Raw genomic sequence first — 17,645 nt, forward strand, 5'->3', positions numbered from 1 at the left:
CTGATATCAGATCCCTCGCTAAGAAGCAGTTCCTGCCATCGCATCAAGGGAAAACTTAAATATATATCAATCACATATTATTTGTAAAGCCCATATTCACAAATCAAAGCTAACCTTGGTCCAACAGATCAAGTGCAAATTAATAATCTATTTCGGACATTGTCCCTTGCAATTAAAATGAATGAATGAATAAATAAATATTGTGACAAGAGTTTAGCAACACTGTGTGCCGTCATCCCTCAGCTCACGAACAGCCACTTGATCCTGATGTCACATTTTTCATCACAACATATGATGATTGCATAAAATAAAAGCTGCTTCAGAGTTGTTGGAATATGTAGATGTTTCTCTTTTAACTGAGCTAAGCTAACTGAGCTAACATGTCCCCCCTGTTTCCAGCGAAAAAACTGAAAACCCTTTGCACACTTGTGTGTGATTAGCTCTAAAACAGACAACAGAGCTGAAACTGTCTGGAAATATAAAACCACAGTTGAATAAGGCAAGATTAGATATTTGTAATAAATTGTGGTCAAAGTTTGATGTATTTTAAGTCAATTTTACAGGTCAACTCATTACTCAAATACCACCATAGTAAGTTATGTAAACCGAATGGTCAGTCATAAACTTGACCATTTCATGATAAAAGGATGGATTGAGTGGCGTCAACACTGAGACACTCCTGTACAGTCCACTCTGTGATCCTCTGTCTGATGCATAGAGGAGGAAAAGGTTGAGGGTCTGAAAGGGAAAGCCACCTTAAAACAGAGTTCACATATTACTTCTATGGTCTAGGAAAAATATCAACTCTACATGTCATGATATCACAGGATACAACCTTCTCTTGTTTGCTCATGCTTACATAAGATGCATGAATTCCCATATAAAGGGATTTGAGTGAATCACCCTTCAGGTGGGGATCAGTTTAAGATTTCATCCACCTCATCCGGGGGTCAGTCTACAGTCCACACTGGGACTGCTGCCGGTGTCTGCGAACACTACACATCTGGCTGAAGGACTGTCCACAGCGCGAGCAGCTGTAGGGCTTCTCCTGCGTGTGGACTGTGCGGTGCCTCTTCAGGTGGCTGGATGAGATGAAACTCTTCCCGCACAGTGTGCATCGATAACGCCTCTCCCCGGTGTGGATGAGGAGGTGGACCCGCAGGTTGTTGGGCTGGGCGAAGCCCTTTCCACAGTGGGGGCAAGTGTAGGGTCTCTCCCCTGTGTGCACCCGCTGGTGCAGCTCCAGGGCAGCTGCACTTGGGAAAAGACGACCACAAACTGCACACGACACAGGATCTTTAGAAGAGGTAGCGCTGCTCCTATAAGGTCGACTCTGGCTGGTCGTTATGGCAGAAGGAGCTGAAGGGGGAGGGGGTGGAGGTGGTGCAGTGACAACAGCTGCAGCAGTGGTGGCCGCAGCTGCCATGTCAAAAGAAGCAGCAAAAGCAGCCATTTCATGAGCTCCACCTGTGAAAAGCATAGTTGGAGGACAATCTAAACTGTCTCCTCCTCCCTGTGACGGAAAGGAGGCAGAGGGGTGTCCAGTTTCTGTGTTACCCAAACCCAACTGTGCTACCGCATACGCTGCACCAAGATGGCTGACCCTCTCCTGCATCCAGACCAGGTCAAGGCCCAGGCTGTGGAGGCGGTCGGGGCTGGGCTCATCTGATGCTACAGGAGCTGACAGCTGAGAGAGATGAAGTTCTTCTTCCATGCAATCATCTGTCTGGATCTCTGGCTTCAGAGCACCATCTGTAAGGCTCACTCCAAGTTCCCTGCGAGCAGCTTCAGGGCCCGGGAGGCCCCCACTGCTGCCTGCCAAACTGTTTCCCAGGACCTCGGTGGCTTTATGTTTGGCTCGTGGTTGGCAGGTCAGATCCACTGTGGAGTCAGTGGGAGAGGAAGAGGGTTGGTTGGTGGAGGGGGTGGAAGGGGTGATGACACTCGTGTCACCAACATTACCGTGGGGGATCTCTTCATTGGGCTCCAGGGCTGAGGAGGTGCAGAAAGTCAGAGAGCAACAGGGTGAGTGGATTTTAAGAAAAAGAAAAAGGAACAACTCAGAGAACTGATGAATTGAATTTAGAGAGCTCAATGTACATACATGAGTATAAGAGTAAATCGGGATTAAACTTTGTGAGTGAAGTTTCACTTTTTGATTAAATGAGCTCAGGATCTGATGATTGTTGAGCATCTTAAACCTCTCTGATGTGTTGGCAATTCAGCTGCGTTTTCACAGCAGGAACTTTCTGCAGGAAGTAGGAACCTATGCAAGAACTTTGCATTTCCACTACAGAGACCTGGGTCTAAACTAAGTCTTTTTAGGCCCAAAACAGTCCCTGCACAGGGGCTAGTACCTTTATAAAAGTACAGGAACCTTTGGGGTGGGGGCTTGCAGCACTGAAGATGCCTGATTGGTCGAGTATTACACCATTTCTATTTTTGAAAGCACAATTTTAAGATCCTCCATGCTTACTATTATTTTAGTTTTGCACAATTTATATAGGATTATCATTGTTGTAGAGTCGTCTGCGTTACTGCTGCCTGTTTATTGGAGTGGAACAGCTTGTTGTAGCTATTGGTTGTTTATACCTCAGCAGGCTAATTTGCCTAATCTCCCCTAGTCTTTTGACCACAGTTGAAGTGCAAGCAAACATCAGTCTGAGGAAACATTTTAGTTCCTTGAAAAATGTCGGTTCAGATTGTGTATGACTTTCCATCAAAACCCTGCCCTTGCACTCAAATAGCCCCTGTTTGCACTTAAATTTGCTCTGCTTCTGCTCAAACTTTTGACAGGGTTGTTCCACAAAAAAATCCAAGAGCACAGGAGAAATCTGAGAGCAGACTATTCACGAGTGCGGAGAAGGGCTGAAGGTGGAGCGCAAGAAATCCGTGTGAGCAACAATATATCTGAGTGCAAGCACACAGTTTGAGCCGAAGCAGAGCAAATTTAAGTGCAAACGGGCTATTTGAGTGCAAGGGCAGGGTTTTGATGGAAAGTCATACACAACCTGAACATAAATTCAACAAGTCATTACATTACATTACATTTAGCTGACGCTTTTATCGAAAGCGACTTACAATAAGTGCATTCAACCATGAGGGGACAAACCCAGAACAACAAGAATCAAGAAAGTACAATTTTCTTCAAGAAAGCCAAACTTCAAAGTGCTATAAGTAAGTGCCATTTAAGTGCTACTAAAGATGTGTTGACTTTCTGCTGTCCTGATGTCATTGGGGAGCTCATTCCACCATTTAGGAGCCAGGACAGCAAACAGTCGTGATTTTGTTGAGTGTTTAGCTCGCAGTGAGGGAGCAACAAGCCGATTGGCAGATGCAGAGCGGAGTGAACGGCTGGGGTGTAAGGTTTGACCATGTCCTGGATGTAGACTGGACCCGATCGGTTCGCAGCACGGTAGGCAAATACTAATGTTTTGAAACGGATGCGGACAGCCACTGGTAACCAGTGAAGGGAGCGGAGGAGCGGAGTAGTGTGAGTGAATTTAGGAAGGTTAAAGACCAGTCGAGCTGCTGCATTCTGGATGAGCTGCAGAGGTCGGATGGCACTAGCAGGTAGACCTGCCAGTCATGCTCTCAAACTGAAAGACCACGCTGTTGAATAAAGATAGGAAAAAAGCTCCATAGCAGTGGCAGAACATAATCGATAAAATGTTTCCACTGCTGCTTCAGGAAAACACCCGGTCGTCTTTTAGCGTGCTGGGGTGTCCTGTTGATGTATCCTCCCTCCTAACTCCCTCGATGGTGTATGCACATTTTGCACTTTAACTATGAACACCAACACTAATCAGAACTTATTAGGACCTGTAGAGTAGTTCACGTTTACTTTGTGTTTTTTTTATTTGCTCTAGAAATGATGAGGCACAAATTTAAACACCAACACAAAAATAGTCCAACATTTTGATTGTACCCAGTTCTCCTGCCACACAGCACACGAGACACACACAGCCAAGATATTAGGGTTAGAGTGACTGGAGTGACCTGGATTCATGATCCGACTTCAATCAATTATCAATTGATAACTAAATAAATGTGATTGTCAGTTTGTGTCTGGAGAGCGACAGTGGCGAGCACACACAAACTTGAACACACACACAGGATGCAGACACGAGAGAAGTTCTTCCAAAAATTATTACATGACACAGTGCGCCTTTTAACTTCCTTGTTGCAGAAGAAGCATCACTCCACTTATCCGGGTACATGTAAATATGAATTCACAAGGTTATCATAAAGATCAGCTCCACGTGTGAGTGATTAGAAAAGGTTAGAGGAGCAGAATCACTTGTTGACCAGCACAGAGTGATGCGCCTCAATGCAGTGGCACTGACAAAGGGGGGCCTGGCGGGACCACACTGATACGGTAAAGGCTACAATCAAACATTTTCTTTTTAAGGCTTAGACTGTAGTCAGATTTTTGAATTGAAAAACGTATTTTATAAATTACAGCACACTTGTAATGATAGTAACAATTATACTGTATCAATTGATGAAAAAGCAGCCATGTGCAGCATTATAAAAAATTGAGGATGTGATGCATCAAGATGCATCAAGATGCATCGAATTGTTGACTAGTGAATCGTAATCGAATTGTGAGGATGGTGAAGAATCACACCTTTAGTGCTTCATAATGGGTGAATGCTACATCCTGATTGGATGGTCTGTCTATGGGTGCTAAGGTGGAGAGGTAAACTAATTGCAAAGCTTTTTGAGGGGGAAAAGCATCTATAAAACATGATGTTAACAGAAAGCAGATCTGTCTGGTACATTTGCTACTATGGTAAATATCTGAAGTTTTCTGAACTTCTCTTTAGTTCCATGGCTTAAGGCAGGAGGTTTTACATGTTTCAAACTCATCAGATAACTCTAATTATTTAACCAATAAATTAGGTAGTGTTGATGGAGAAAAAGTTCAGACGAGGTGTAAATGTTTCACCAGTTAACCTCTAGTTTATTCTAAAGTTTATCCTCACATCTTTTTACACAAAAATTAACATGTTCAAACTAGAGTAATGGCTGTAAACAAACAAATTAAGCACTCACCATTTGACAGGCCACACTCTGCCCTTATGTTCACCTCCACCTTGAGGTCCAGGTTGCAGTTGTCTCTTTCCACTTTCTCCTGCTTCACCAGAGGAATCACCTTGGTTTCACCCTTCTGTGAAGGTTTACAGGACAAAAAAAACTTTTACTCTGTTACTTACTTATTGAAGAACTTAAAATGTAGTCATGACTTTTTCTCTTTCACAATTAGATACATTTATTGTGCTACTTTTATTTACTTGTTACCAACTGATCCCAGGTCTGCTGGCTCGTTGTAATCCCCTAATGACTCCATTCATAGCAGAAGGAAGACTTCAGCTACAGCTGCAGAATCTGATGCTCTAATACTCCTCACAGACTACAGTACAGAGAGCAGTGTGCTCTGGTTGAACACTGGTGTGAGGTTAATACATCAGAACTAAGATGACACTGACAGAAAGGAGTAGGCGCATCTGTTGTGTTTATGCTAATGAGCTTAACCCTACAGTATATACACAAACATAATGTGTCAAAACTACTAATGCTCCTCTTGCTGCTCCTGTCCTCATGTAGATATAACAATGTAAATATTGGAGCTAAAACGTGCGGCTGACTGACGTGGTCACTTCATGCTGTTACATGAATGTATTCATGTATGGAAAGACCTGGAAGTGTTGCTTTTAGACCTATGGATCAGGCCTGATCTGTGGCCGTCTGTGATGGTAACATAAACTTGGGATATTTACACTGGAAAAGGACACATGTTGAAACTTTTTTATGTTCACTTTCTGACATAGTCCATCCTCATTTAGTTTGCTAATTTGTTTGTCACATCAGTGTTATATGGGACAAAGGCAGAGGATGTGATATAAAAATGTCTTTAATTATTTTTACTTCAGAGTACTCTGAGAGAAGTTTTGACTATCCTCATACAGTAAATCTGTTCACCAAGAAGACCAGCCCAACTCATTCCACAGATACTACCTTCTCTCTAAGCAGTACCCAAGGTCAGGTTATAGATAAACCGCCAACTAGCAGTACGTTGTAGTATCTACACTCAGGGACTTTCATATCTAATTCAGATGCTCCAGACAGAGAGGCACCAACTCCAATTCCTTTGCGTATTACATCAGTGGCTAGACGTAAAGGTTAGGTATGCATGCTCCCAACAAAAACGTGGATCGCATTAACTATGTCCATTTCAATCTCCAACGCCTCACCAACCTTACTCGAGACACCATAACAGGCCTATCCGAACTGCTCGCCCCTACTTCCCTTATGGTCACACAGAACCGAATGGCCCTAGACCTCCTACTGGCAGAAAAGGGTGGTGTGCGCACTATGATAGGAAGTTCTTGTTGTACATTTATCCCCAACAATACCACCCCTGATGGCTCGGTGACCAGGGCCCTCTCCGCCTTATGCACCATGGCACAGGACATGGCCGCAGACTCTGGAATTAACAACCCCCTAGATAGCTGGATGAACACGGCATTCTGCAAATGGAAAGGGCTAATTGCATCCTGCCTCCTCTCCCTAGCTATCTTTGCAGCTATCCTAGTCACCTGTGGCTGCTGCTGCATCCCTTGCTTTAGGACCTTGCTCAACAGACTCATCACCACGGCTCTGACCAAGGAAAACATGCCCCATCCCCCACCCTACCAGTTGCCTTTGTTGAGTGGTGATGATAGTGATGAGTTTGCATTGGATGAGATGGAGGTTGGGGAGTTTGTGGATGATCCCCAGTAAGTTGTTCACACCATAAAATGGTGTGAAAGGAGGGATTTGATAGGACTGTAATCCGTGGCATACAATACACTGTACTTAAACTTGTTCTCATACATAAACCTATATATATATTACAGTATTCCGTTAGCTTTATTCAACATCACACATACATGAATGCACTGTGCTCATTAAGACACTGTGACCTATGCCTTAGAAAGAATTCAAGCAGCTGCCCAGCTTCTGAAGGGCAGATAGGAAAGGAGTTGTCTTGTCTGATAAATACGCATGCTTACACACACAGAACTTACAGTCGATAAAACAGAAACACAATGTTTCTCACTCCAATGAACAGCAACACCGTATTTGCAAAACTACTGAAGACCCACAAGGCTTCAGCCGGATAAAGGCTTGTTTTTAATACACAAAACCAAACACTGTCAGAATGTGAAGATTTGCCCAGCTACTATGAAAGGAGTGACGAACCTGGGAGCAGCTCCTCATCATTCGCAGACTCCAGGGCCAAGAGGATGGGACCACGCCTGCGCACCAGCAAGAGAGAGGCAGGGCTAAACCACGGTGACTCCCCCTCGTTATTGACCAATGAAGTTCTACCTACTATTATAAATATTGCACCTGTCGTCCATTCGGGGCGACTCTTGACTACCCCGTGCTACTGACTTAGCCGAGGCTGTGTATTGAGTGCCCATAGCTATGTGCACATAGCTATGCTGTACCTTTTCATTGCTTCTGAATAAATACTTGTTGAACCAAACCAAGACCGGCTCTTCTCATATCTCGGGATAAAAGAACACGACAGTCACGACTCTTTCAAACACATCAGTCACCAGGGCCCTAATATATCAATGTGCACTGACGTTTCTATGTCTTTAATTTATTTGTTCTTGATGCGAGATAATCTGGGACGATGTACACTTTGGCTAACTGAAATGCATGACGTCAAAACAGAGAAATAAACCCTCTGTTACACAAATAGCTGTGATAGACTGTGAGGGAGGCAAGGCATTTAAGAACTTTTCAACTTCCAAACAAAAAACAACAGTCAGCAAACAGCATCTCCATCTGAATCTCTGCAGGGTACATGAGGATTGTAGATGATGTCATTTCTCTGATTCATGTTCTCTCATCAAATCATGTGGATTCTCTTTCAAAAACATAGGGCCTGATCTACTAAGATCCCAAATAAAGAATGTTAAATTGTGTGCATTACAACAGATTGTTTGGTTGGGGGGCGTTTTGCGGGTTATCTACCAAAAATAATTGCGCAAATGATAACAAGTGCAAACATGGTAGAGGCAGTAGTATTTAAATGGGTGTTTTGCGTGCGCTACTGGTTTCTGCCATGGAGCGTTACTGAGAGCAGAGTGACCGCAAGCGCAAAGCGAAATTTAATGCCATGGAATTGGAGGTGTTAGTGGAAGTGGCAAACAAACATGTTGTTGAGCTATAGCAAAGCTAACCCTAACCCTATTATAACTCGAAGAAACGCGATATGGGAGAGTATCTGTGAGAAAGTAAATGCTGTGGGTAAAACAAAAAGAAATATAGCGGCGATGAGCAGGTTCAAGCCTTAATTCGCTCAATAGGAGAAAGTGGCTCATTTATAGGAAGCAGCACATTTTTACGTCATTTAGCTGACGCGTTTATCCAACTTCCACTTAGTGCATTCAACATCTATGATGATTCAGCATGGGCTGGGATTTGAGCCACCAACTTCTGGTTGGAGGACCTCTTTCCCCTCAGCCACAGCTGGCCACAGTATAAGGAAGCAGCTCAATAGGAACATTTTTGCTATTTTTGGTACTCCCTATGGGCAAAACTTAAAATGCGTAAACACGGCTATTCTACAATATGGTATAAACATATTTAATTAGTGTCATGATGATTGGACAACTACAGGTATTTAAAGAGTTATTGCCAATTTCCGCTTAGCCCTGCCCTGGGCAAAGCTTTATGGTGTTTTTTGACCAATTATCATGACAGACTTTTATGAGGCCTAATTATAGATCCACCATGAGGCCGAATGAGCTCATGTTTCAGAGAAAGTTGATGCACATCAATTCCAGTTATTTTGCCAAGTTTCGTGTTTTTAGCTTATTCCAGCTCACGGGAATTTGAGCCGAGGCGGCAGACTACAAATAATAAATATAGCCGCAAGCGGCAAAGAGCGGGTTCGAGCCTTAATTCGCTCAATAGGAGGAAGCGGAAAATAGGAAGGAAGCGGATCAATAAGAGGGAGCAGCTCAATAAGAGGAAGTAGCTCAATAAGAGGAAGTGGTTCAATAGGAAGAAGTAGCTCAATAAGAGGAAGCAGCTCAATCAAAGGAAGCACCAGCTCAATAAGAGGAAGCAGCTCAATAAGAGGAAGCAGCTCAATCAGAGGAAGCACCAGCTCAATAAGAGGAAGCAGCTCAATAAGAGGAAGTAGCTCAATAAAAGAATGCAGCAGCTCAATAAAAGAATGCAGCAGCTCAATAAGAGGAAGCAGCAGCTCAATATGAAGAAGCGGCTCAATAGGAGGAAACAGCTTTACAAGAGGAAGCAGCAGCTAAATTAGAGGAAGTAGCTCAATAGGAAGAAGCAGTTCAATAGGAGGAAGCAGCTCAAGAGGAGGAAGCAGGTCACTACGCTCACTATGTCCATCAGTGCCCTGGCAAGAGGGATCGAAGATGGGGTACAGGCATTGGTGAGGTCTCTCAAAACAAGCGGCCCCACAACAGAGTAGCTGGGGAATGTAGAGGGAGGAGAGTGCACCGGAGGAGATTAACACACTGGAGACAAGCACAATTTGCGAAAAAAAGAAAACCCCCAGTTAAAAATGTAATGTTGGCAAAAAGAGGGAAATAGGAAGACATAATGAATGTCAATGTAATTTCTTCTTCAGGCTTGAGTTAAATGTTCTGTTCTTTTGTGGCTGTGAATGCTCAGTTTTGTTTGGCGCCTACCTTTCAAACGTATTAAATATAGACGCAGTCACAGTCCCTGCAATTGTTTTCAGGCTTTGTAAATCACAATAAATGTGCTAAATTAAAGTATTTGCATCTACTACTCCCAATATTTCGGGTAGAAATGCCCGATATTGCATATTTATTAAGGCAAACGTACTGAATGGACAGCGTGTGTTATTCTCAGTGCACACCGTTAGTAGATCAGCTTGCATGTTTTTTTGCAGGTGAAATCAAGTTTGCACACGTTTTTACACGAGCAAACCTTTAGTAGATCAGGCCCATTGTGTGTTGATGTGGTTTCAGTGAAACACAGAAACATTCTGGCGATTAATCTTTACCTTTGAAATGTGATGAAAGGATTTTTCTTCTGAGGAGGCATGAAGAGACACCAGAGGCTGATGGTCATCAGGTCCTGGAAAATAACACAAGACCCTGAGCAAGTACTGTCCAATGAAGCTTTTACGCCTCTACACCCTCAAAACCTCAAAACCTCCAGCAGTGGCTAAATGAAGATCCACCCTGCCTGCTATGCTCAGCTCCATCTACCCTCAGATACATCCTCACTGGTTGTAAAGTAAGTCTCTCCCAAGGTAGGTAATAGTTTGCCCTGTCGAGGTTGGCTGCAGGGGTTTTGTTGCAACATCCACCATCAAGCTCTGGATCAGGAGGAAACATCCCCAAAATGTTAGGGACCCAGGCCTTATTAGCGTGTGGTGGACCTACCTTAGAAGAAGGCGTCTTGTGATTAAAAGGCCGAAATACCGGATGACGCTATGGTACACAACTGAAGATATGTCCCCAACATCCACTGGTGGTTGGTAACAACCCCTAACATAAACTGGTGCTTGTAATCTTAATTAGTGCAGAACACATAAGGGATATTCTACATCTTGCCCTATGTTATAAAATGGGACAGTGTTTGACACTGTTCCTGTGACATAAGGGATATTCTCAATTCTATGCTCTAAAATAAAACAAGTGCCATCATGACACCATCCTGGAAGCCTCAGTTAGCACATTCACTCCAACTCATGTCATCTCAGGTACAGTATGTACACTCTACAAAGGGACTGTATCACCGAGTCTTGAAACGGAACCACTTTGTTTTGAAACGGAAAATTCACTTTGTTTGAGTCCACTAAACACTTTGGGAGTTTCAGTGGTAAACAGCGTTGCAGCCAAATCCAATAAAATTTATGTCAATTGTGACCACTTCTTCAAATGCTAAAAAAGACAGAAAAAATACCTAAAATGCCTGGATATTACTTTTGTGGTTCATCCAAGTGTCCAGAAGCCCCGACATTCAAATTCGACTCGAAACAGCGTCATTTACACCGTGTTTTAAGCCTATAAGTCAGTTTCCCTTTTCGGTGAAATATCCCTTTAAGATAAGCAAATAAAACAATCTTAAATAAACAAACCTAGGATAAAGAACTAATAAGGCCAAAAATGTCTGTCTGATGAGTTAAGTTAAGATAAGAAAAGTACTACTAAGTAAACATGCAGTCTTTATTAATGTAGGGACATAAAAAATGTCTGTTTGTCTTTTTCATATTTTAGTGGACCTGATTTACATCAGTGCACAACAACACATTTTTTCTGTTATTTATATAAAAATCAAACCAGAGAAATGTATGTTGTGAAGGACCAACAGAGTGGAGTTTCAAAAAGAAACTAGAATTACCGCACTGCGGTTGTATGCATCCGCCAACCACTGCAATTTCAGTGTACATTTTTCTATATAATTTTTTTTTTTACCTTTGACCACTGAAATGCAATCACTTCATCTTTGAGTCCTAGTGACAACTGATCAAAAGAAATTCCCTCAAGTCAGGTGTTGAAATATCAAACTCAAGAGGCCAAGAACATGCATGAGGCCACAGTGACCTTGAAATCTATTCAGGTCATCCGTGAATCCAACTGAATGCCACATGTAAATAAATTCCCTTTGAGCATTGTTGATATACTGTGTTCAAGACAATATAAGGTCACGTGACCTTGCCCTTTTGAACTCCGACCACCAAAATTGAATCAGTGTGTACTAAATTTGAAGACGTTCCCTCAAGCTGATCTTAAAGGGGACATAGCATGCAAATTCCACTTTGTTAGTGCTTCTACAGGTTAATGTGGGTATCTGGCATGTCTACCAACCCAAACACTCTGGGGAAAAAACACTCGCGCGTTTTGTTATAGTTCCTCTAAGTCAGAAACGTCATGCTTGAGCGACTCGATTGAGCTTCCTGGGTTTTGTGTCGTAACAAGGTACTGGAAGTCTCCCTACATGGTCTTGGCCCACCCCCACCTCATCCCCCATCCCCCACACTCATTACGCCGGGTTTACACGGAGGCAGCGAGGCTGCGAGGCAGCGCAGCGCCGTTCCCAAGCAAGCCGCCTGGCTGTTCACGCGGACGAGCATTTCTCCGCTGGTCAGCCCGCGATTCACTCACATGTGGCATTTGTCTGGATCGTTGGGACTGGGAGGCTGCAGCAGCTGCTCGGGCGCGACCGCTCGCTCTCCCGTGCGTGAGCTGGAATTTGTGTCAGCGCCACACAGCCAGCAGTGTGGAAGACTTCCACAGTGTTCAGCACTACTGTAACCCCCGAACCCCGACATTCAACGGGTACAACAACAAGCGGAGAAAGCAGAATCGCGGGCTGACCTTATATATACAGTCTATGGGGCTGACCAGCGTGGAGAAATGCACGTCCGTGTGAACAGCCAGGCGGCTGCGCGCTTGAAGCGGCGCTGCGCTGCCTCGCAGCGGTCTTCCACACAGCCAGCAGTGTGGAAGACTTCCGCAGTGTTCAGCACTACTGTACGCGGTTACACTGTTACGGTTACGAGCCGGGGTACAGTAGTTACGCTGGGTTAACACCCAGACGGGAGCGCCGCTCTGCGAGCAGCGCAGCGCCGTTCCCAAGCGCGCAGCCGCCGGCTGTTCACACGGGACGAGCATTTCTCCGCTGGTCAGCCCCATAGACTGTATATATAAGGTCAGCCCGCGATTCTGCTTTCTCCGCTTGTTGTTGTACCCGTTGAATGTCGGGGTTCGGGGTAAATGATGGTCTTCATAGCCCCCCACCCCTCTCTTTCTCTCTCTGTCTGTCTGCTTGTGTGCTTGTAGTGGATGGGCAGAGGGGGACATTTAATTATGTGATTGGGAAAATTAAAACTCCAGGACAACAGAAGGGAATACAAAGTATGGGATGCATATTTGATAATTTATATCATATAAAATATGTAATTTATATCGTTTAAAATCATGGGGAGAGGGGGAGGGGAGTGGTCATTAGCATTTAAAGGAACAGGCACTCAAAACAGGTCACTCTGTGGAGGGCTGTTTTATACAGGGTAAAAAGGGTGCTGTTTTATATGATCCTTGTGGTATTTTGACCAAAGTATGTTACAGACATTTCATTAAGACCCCAAGGAACCATATCAACTTGTGGTAAAATGGGCATGCTATGTCCCCTTTAAGATATCACGTTCAAGAAAAACATAAACATACTTTGTGAGGCCACCGTGACCTTGACCTTTTTTTTTTCATCTGCAGTCCCTGGCAGGTTGATAGAAAACATACAAAAGTACATAAGCCTTGACAAAAAGTAAAACTACCGGGTGATATCACAATATTAATGTCAATTAAAAAGGACACAACAAATCTATTGCCTACTCTCTGTCTGCCAGTGGTGCCTATAAACTGAGGATGTTTTAATAAATGAAAAGTTCTTACTAGATTACTTTTTATTGTTATTAATACAACAATTACATAAACAATAGGCTGTAATATATTAGGGTTACATACAACTATTTTTACCTGTTCAACGTAATACAAAAATTATCCCGAACTAATCAATGACAAAGTAGAAAGTTATGGTTAATTTGTATTAATAATTCACATTAACATTCATATTAATTGGGATACTAATTTTAGCAAGTGAAAATCGGCTTATATCAAAAAACACTTACCAAAAGCATGACCAGGTGACTCAAAGACGCATCGCATCTGTCCTGATTAATTGCCAGGTCTTAGTACCAGCTGTCAATCACACACTAGTGACACTAGCATTAATGTTTAAGGACACTTGAAACTATTGATTTAGACCATTAACTTGTCAAATTGTGCATATTGTTATAACCAGTGGAACTGTCCCCTGCTGGCCATTAGAAACAATGCAGCTGCTTCCGTATTGCCTTCACCTTTCACACACAGTCTATGTCCATTTTTCTATACAATCTATGGTCTGTGCTATTGTTTGTTTTGAGTCTCTTTATTAATATTTTTTTCATTTTCACATTGAGCAGATGTTTGTTTACCTAAGAATCTAAGGCCCTGTTCACACTGGCTATCATCTGTCTCTGGTGATCCGATCACAAGCGAACAGCTCTCAAAGATGCATTGAAGACATATTTGACATCTGAACACTCAGACCACTTTCAAGGTGCTACGACATATATGACACACATTCTTTAAGCAATGTGAACCTGAAATGTATCCTGGGCCACAATGAAGGACCACCTGCTCGACATTCTCTGACCTGCTACAGTTATATAGTCATAATAAACTGAAAATACTTGATTGTTTTTCTTTATAGTCAGACTGGCTAAAAACAACATGATTTTTCAGAAATGACAGATATGTTTATTTGCATATATAGGAGGAAAATGACATCTAGGATCCACTGATATGTGAAGTAATCGGTCTGATTGCTCTAAATATATAAATACTGCAGTGACACACATGCGTACTGCTGTGTGATGGATGCACTTGCACTGAAAGAGGAGTGAGCGAATGGAAGGATTAGGATGAAACTAGCTTTTAGCGAAGATTTTATTTTCAGGCACCGTTCATTCTATCATACTCACTCTCACTCACTGTATTATTTTCAGCAGCAGTGTATCAGTGTATTTTCTTTATTAATGACATCACTGCTGTGGACACCAAACAATATGTCTTTCTTCACCTCCACCTCACTAACAAACACCTTGATGTCGGTGTCAGAGAGTTTCGCTTCTTCTTCCTTATCACTTGATGCCATTATTCACCGTAGAAACCCGTTGGTCAGCAGGATGATTTAAAATTCATGAGGTGCTTTATAAGTGTGATTTATAAATAGAAAATTGCCTTCAGGTGTGCACGTTTTTTATAAATCTGAATCTTTTTTTGCGTACGCCATATTACGGCTTTTGTGTGAACGTACACTTTTAGTATGAATCCTACGCACAGTTGTATAAATGAGGCCCATGGTCTCTACCACCTCCTGAGGGATATATCTGTATCTTGAGCTACTAAATGTTCCACTAAGTTCAGAAGCTTGTCTCTCAACTGCATCTGTCTGCTGTTTGCTGCTGAGCAGGTGCTGGGCAGTGGTTTTATCAGAGCTTTTTCTATGAAAATAGCTGATGCTTCTGGGAAAAAAATGACAGCAGTGAGAAAGAACCATCAGTAAACATTAAAGTGTCTCTTTGCTGAGCTGCGGTGGAGGGAACAACACAACGAGGGAATTTGACCACTTGAAGTGTCAGAGGTAAATTACACTGTTGAAGCCTCAAAGATGGGGGACTTTGGATCTTGTTGTCATTCCTCCCTTACATTGAAATTACTTACAGAAGCCAATAACTTTCTCATTGTAGATATGGGAATACAATATCTATTTCAATACAATAGAGATGGAAAATCTGTTAAGCTATCGAAGAGGGTCACTCTGGTTTTCAGTTATGTGCTTCTATTGACACAAGACAAACTGAAGTCAGGTCATGTCCACATACAACAGTGGGATGAACAGGAATGAACCGGAGCCCAGCACCAGTAGGTCATGTGGAAACCTCAAAGAAAACCAACAGTGTCTACTCAGCTGCAGACCAGTGGAGGCCAGTTACAAAGGTAGAATGAGCTGCAATTAGTATCATTGCTCGTGTTTCATAGATCAGTTAAAGGTCATCAATAAGATACAAAATATGGGTTACCAGGTTGGAACATTCATGAAGTTAGTGTGGTTTCATGACAGTGTATATGAGGACATGTGTGTGTGTCCTGCCTCCCTCAGACTAATGTCTCCTCCACCTCTTTACCTTCGGGTGGCCTGAACTCCTCCCGCTGAATTCTTCTCCTCATCTTCCTCTGGTAGCTCCTCATCTTCACGTCCATGTCTCGCAGCTTTTGCCGCAGCGCGTCGTTCTCCTTCTCGCTCTTGTCGCGCTCCTGCTCCATTTGGGAACGCAGCGCCGCGAAGCCATCGTCCACCAGTTTACAGATCTCCGCCACCGCAGAGTTGGCCAGTATCTCTATGATCGAGGCTATCTGCGCCTGGAAGCCGACACAGTCCGCCATCATTGTCTCGGCTGTGTCTGTGTTCGTGCGCGGACAGGTGTGCGTGTCAGGGCTCGGGTGTCAACAAATCCACACGCTGGTGTGTGATCGGAGAGACATGCAAAATACCTGGAGCAGTCCCCGACTGTGTGCAGCTCAAATGTTGTGTCTCTATGAAGTGCACGAGTCGCCCTGTGATGACGTCAGTTTGTTGTTCACTTTACTTTAGTCAGCTGAGTCAGAATCTTTCCTTTCCCAACCTGACACTGATGTTACTCTGAATCCGAAAAATCCTTGTTCTCACAGAAACATGAACCATGCTCATTTCTGATCAGAATAGTGTCTGTGATCTTCCTCTGTTTTGAAGCTTCCCGTCAGGCTTTAAAGTGATAGTCCCCTGGAATATGAAACTTCACTCATCATCTACCCACCACTATGCCGGTGGAGGGGTGGGTGAAGTGTTTGAATCCACAAAACACTCTCTGGGGTAAACAGTGTTGCAGCCAAATCTGACAGATAAATGGTGGAAACCAGGAATTGCATTAGTCCTTTTAATCAAACACACCCACATTAAGAACCACTGAGTGCACATGATGAACTAATAGAGCATAATAAACATATTCTAAATATAGACTGCCAAATATCATAATATAGAGAGACTATAATAAGAGGATCCTAAGTGTTGTCACATTAAAATGCACTTACATTTCAATCATATTACAAATGAAGATTCTATAGTAGGGTGAATTTGGGTAATCTGGGACATTGGGGAATGTGGGACACCTAAGCTTCAGTCTGTTTATTTGATGTTCTAACGAAATTTAGTCTACAGGACTTTTACTACAGGTTAGCATGGATATCATGGGACTGAAATCACTTTACTTCATGGGAGTGATGTCACAGAAAAGGATCAGCAGCCCACCCACTGGAATTGCATGACAAGGTCAATGACATTGGATTCTGTCAAGATTAAAGGGATAGTTCACCCAAAAATAACTTTAAATGCCTCCATACTGCTCCTGTGGTGTCATCCAAGTGTCCATAAGCCCAGATATTCAAATTTGACTCGAAAGGGCATCATTTAAACCGTGTTTTTAGCCTAAACGTCCTCTGTTATCCTCCTCCTAGTTACTGGTGCAGTTATCGCGATAACTCATGAGTATTGCAAGTTCTCGCTGATCTTGTCTTGTGAGAACTTGCAAGTATCACGAGAACTCATGATAGCTGCAGTTACTGCAGCAGTAAATAGGATTTAAGGGGTGAGTCATGTGGTCTCGCTCTCTCGCTCTTTATCTAACTTATACTGTCTCTTTCACTGTCACTAACGTATACATTCTCACCCGGATGCGCTCACAGGTACTGAAATTTGGCACCATTTAATGTGTGCCATATTTTGTATTTCTAAAGGGCCGGCTGTGGCTGTGGGAGTAGAGCGGCCGTCCTCTAACCAGAAAATTGATGGTTCGTGACCAGTCTTCCACATTTGCATGCCAAAGTGTCCTTGGGCAAGATACTGAACCTCGAATTGCCCCTTATAGAAAAAGGGCTGCCCATAGATGCACTGTATGAATGGCATTAAACTGTACTGAAAAGCGCTATAAG

General features: G+C 43.1%; 1 protein-coding gene across 1 annotated transcript; it reads right to left on the minus strand.

The window, feature by feature from the left end:
• Positions 1 to 523: 523 nt before the first annotated feature.
• Positions 524 to 16,401, minus strand: LOC124851069 (zinc finger protein 41-like). Its single transcript, XM_047342832.1, has 4 exons — positions 15,806 to 16,401; positions 10,070 to 10,143; positions 5,059 to 5,173; positions 524 to 1,992 (listed from the first exon to the last, which is right to left on the minus strand). The coding sequence occupies exons 1-4, from the start codon at positions 16,065 to 16,067 to the stop codon at positions 956 to 958; spliced, it is 1,488 nt and encodes a 495-aa protein (XP_047198788.1). The 5' UTR covers positions 16,068 to 16,401; the 3' UTR covers positions 524 to 955.
• Positions 16,402 to 17,645: the final 1,244 nt, after the last annotated feature.

The sequence above is a fragment of the Hippoglossus stenolepis genome, chromosome 2, assembly GCF_022539355.2.
Source record: "Hippoglossus stenolepis isolate QCI-W04-F060 chromosome 2, HSTE1.2, whole genome shotgun sequence".
Lineage (NCBI taxonomy): Eukaryota > Metazoa > Chordata > Actinopteri > Pleuronectiformes > Pleuronectidae > Hippoglossus > Hippoglossus stenolepis.

Coding starts and splice junctions, on each gene's coding strand:
- LOC124851069 (XM_047342832.1), bottom strand. CDS start 16,067: ATGATGGCGGACTGTGTCGGCTTCCAGGCGCAGATAGCCTCGATCATA. Junction 5,174..10,069: donor CCTTTCATCACATTTCAAAG/GTAAAGATTAAT, acceptor AAACCTTCACAG/AAGGGTGAAACCAAGGTGAT. Junction 1,993..5,058: donor AGAGTGTGGCCTGTCAAATG/GTGAGTGCTTAA, acceptor GCACCTCCTCAG/CCCTGGAGCCCAATGAAGAG.